This window comes from Terrapene carolina, unplaced genomic scaffold (assembly GCF_002925995.2).
Source record: "Terrapene carolina triunguis isolate 2854851 unplaced genomic scaffold, T_m_triunguis-2.0 Scaffold21696, whole genome shotgun sequence".
NCBI lineage: Eukaryota > Metazoa > Chordata > Testudines > Emydidae > Terrapene > Terrapene triunguis.
In genome coordinates this window covers 1-3,051 of record NW_020686047.1, presented here as the reverse complement: position 1 = coordinate 3,051, position 3,051 = coordinate 1, and the positions used below count along the sequence as shown (strand labels likewise).

Sequence of the window (3,051 nt, the reverse complement as noted above, 5' to 3'; positions counted from 1 at the left end):
GGGGAGGGTTGAGGCTCTGGGGGTTCCCCAGGGGCTGGAACTCGGGGCAGGGGGGGTTGAGGCTCTGGGGGTTCCCCAGGGGCTGGAACTCGGGGGGGGGGGCAGGAGGAGGTTGTGGCAGCGGCAGGGTAACCGGCTCTCTCTGGCCCTGTGGTTTCAGGCTGTGAGGGCCTGGGCTCCAGGCTGAGCCGGGAGAGGAAGGGCAGGAAGATGCAGCCACTGCCCTGTGCCCTGCTGGGCCTCCTGGCAGCGATGACAACAGGGGCTCAAGCAGCTGCTTCCCCAGGAAGGACAATGGAGCCAGGTATGAAAGGCCAGAGAGGGGCCTGGCGGAGGCGGGACAGAGCCCGGGGGTGAGGGGAGCTGGGAGGAAGGACCAGAGGGGAGCCTGTGAGCTGCATGGAGCAGGGGAAATAGCCATTGCTGGCAACAGGCCAAGGAGAGTCCGAGCCTAGTTCTTCGCCCTTGGCGCCTGGGGCGGTGCAGGTAAGTGTACAGGGCGCACAGCCTGTGCGGGAATGGCACCGTAGCACGGAGCGTGTGCCGCACGGGCAGGCGCTGTTCAGATGCGCGGGTATCCAGGCCTGCTGCTGTTGTTCCTGGCCCGGCGCAGGCAGATTGCGGCAGTTCAGTGCCGCTGGAGCTCCAGGGATCGCACCGTGCTGCAGCCAGGCCTGGGCGAGGACGGCCGAGCAGCTCTGCTGCGGAGCCTGTGTAGGGTCCCAGGGACGGCCGAGCAGCTGGACTGGCCCTTGCTCACAGCAGGAATGGTTCCTGGGTCCCCGGTGGTGCCTGGCAGTTGCCCAGTGAGACTCACAGGGTGGAGGGTTGGCTGGTATTGTGGTAACACCTGGAGACCTCAGCAAGGGACCTATTGTGAGACGGGGGAGGGGGAGTTCAGGGGGCACCGACTTGGCTTTTCAAAGCCCGTAGCTAGTGGAGCCTTTGGTCCTGTCCCTTCCCCACAGGCCCAGAGTCCGGCTCCTCGGGATTGGGCCGGGCGGAGCCTTTTCACCTCAAAGCTGGCGATCGGGAGCAGGTGTTTGTCTTGCTGGCTGTGGGTGGGTTTAGGCTCCTGATACCTCCGCTCTGGTGTCAGCCATTGAGCCCCAAGCGCCACCGGCTGATGGAGAAACTGCCTGAATGATAAAACCTTCCTCCCACCCCATCTCCTGGGTCTGCCCGAGCCAGGCTCCGGCCCGGAGTGGAGTGAGCCAGGCCCGTGGCCGGAGACGCTCGTTCTGGATTCCCTGGCTTGGTTCAGGGCGTGTCCCGGTTAAAGTGTGGTTCTGGGGGACTTGGCTCAGCTCTCATTGGCTCTGACTCCTGATCAAACCTGCTCCATTTACACACAAAGCAGCCAGCCCCACAGCCCCTTGACATCTGGCTCCTTCTTCCCTCTCCTCACCTGCAGCCCTAAGGGTTCTCAGTCACCACGCCTGGGGCAGAACGGACTCGCTCGGCGGGGCTGGCAGGAGCCGCTTGGACTGTGACTTGGAGCCGGTCCGGGGTGGGAAGGAACCCCCCCCCTTTGGGGGAGGGGGCAGGCAGCAGGGCAGCCCTGACCAGGGACGGGCAGGGCCCTTTGGAGGGGATTGGAGGTGTCCGGTCTGGAGATCAGCTGTGAGAACTCCAGGTCGGGGGCAGCAAGAGAGGGGCTGGGTGCAGCCGAGCTGGGGGTGGGAGAGTGCGTGCCCGCCAGGTCCCCATGGCCCTGCTTTGCGGGAGTGTCACCGAGCAATCACAGTTCAAATCCAGGTTAGACAAACAGGGCAGGCGGGAAGTGCTGGAGGCAGCTGAGTGTGAAAACCCATCACTCCCACTGGCCATGCCCAGCTGGCAGCCCTCCCTCCCGAGCCCAGCCGGCGCTGTTTGGGGGGGGAGCTAGACGCTGCTCCCCTGGGCTGGCTGCTGGAGCTCTGGGACCGCAGCCACGCCCGGGCTCCTCTCCTCCAGCTACAGCAGATGCAGCACCCGCTCTTTCCTCAGCCCTGCAAAGGGGGCCGGGGCTGGGCCCAGCGGGGGGTAAGAGGGGCTGGCGGGGGAGGAGCAGCCGTCCCTGGCTGCCTGAGGGCTCCATTTGGGAGCCTGTCAAGCAGCCAGCTGAGGGGACGTCTCCATCTGGGGGCGCTGGAGAGCCGGGCTGGGGGGTTGGACTGAACGCGAGGAGGCTGCAGCGGGAGATGAAGGGCCTGGGCCCTTGGCCCCCAGTGTTAATGCTGGGCATGCCCCATGCCCTGGGGCCTCTGGAAAGGGGAGCCAATGCCACGGGCAGCCTGGCTCTGGGATCCAAAAAACCAGCCTCCCCTCCCCCACCCACACACGTACCTGGGCTGGGCTGGCCACACCGGTGCCCAGGGCCTGGCCTTGGAGCGGTGCGGAGAGGAGGGAGCAGGCCATGTGGCCTGGGCTCGGGCCGGGGGCTGCAGTGAGTCCACACCAACCAGCGGCTATTGATTAAAGCCTCTTCTCTCTGCCCGGGGCAGGGTCCAGGCTCCGGCCTGTGGCTCCCCACCTGCCTGGCAATGCCACCGCAGGACATGCTGCCCTCATCTGCCCTGGCTTGTCCATTGCAGAGGGTGGAAGGAGCAGCTGCTTGGGGCCTGCCTGGGGCAGAGGTCCCACTCGGGCCCCTCCGCAGGGTGTCGGTGTGCGGGGCACACAGCTGCTGAGCTTGTCTGGGGAGGGATGAGCTGCCTTCGGGCCCTGGTGCTCAGCCGTCCCCCCTGTGCTGGGCAGCGCTGTTTGAGAGCCGCCTGCTGGAGACGGAGGAGGAGCACCTCCTGCTGGACCCCGGCCACGTGCTGAGGCTTCACTGCGATGCCAACCACAGCCTGGGCGTCGCCTGGTACAAGGAGGCCAAGCAGCTCTTCCCAGGCGGGCGCGTCCGCATCTGGCAGCGCACGCTGGAGATCGCCGAGGTCGCCTATGAGGACTCGGGGCTCTACGTGTGCCGGGCGCGGGACACTGGACAGAGTCTGCGCAACTTCACCATCTCCATTGTGGGTAAGAGCCCCGGGCAGACGGGCCCTTCCTGCCCCGGGAGATGAG

At 66.4% G+C, this 3,051-nt stretch overlaps 1 protein-coding gene across 1 annotated transcript; it reads left to right on the top strand.

The window, feature by feature from the left end:
• Positions 1–160: 160 nt before the first annotated feature.
• LOC112124171 (fibroblast growth factor receptor 4-like) lies at positions 161–3,045 on the top strand (the record flags this gene model as incomplete). The annotated part of the gene is made up of 2 exons (XM_024222704.2): positions 161–304; positions 2,740–3,045. Coding segments are annotated over 2 exons (450 nt in total), but the record flags the coding sequence as incomplete, so codon positions are not given.
• Between the last annotated feature and the right edge of the window lie 6 nt (positions 3,046–3,051).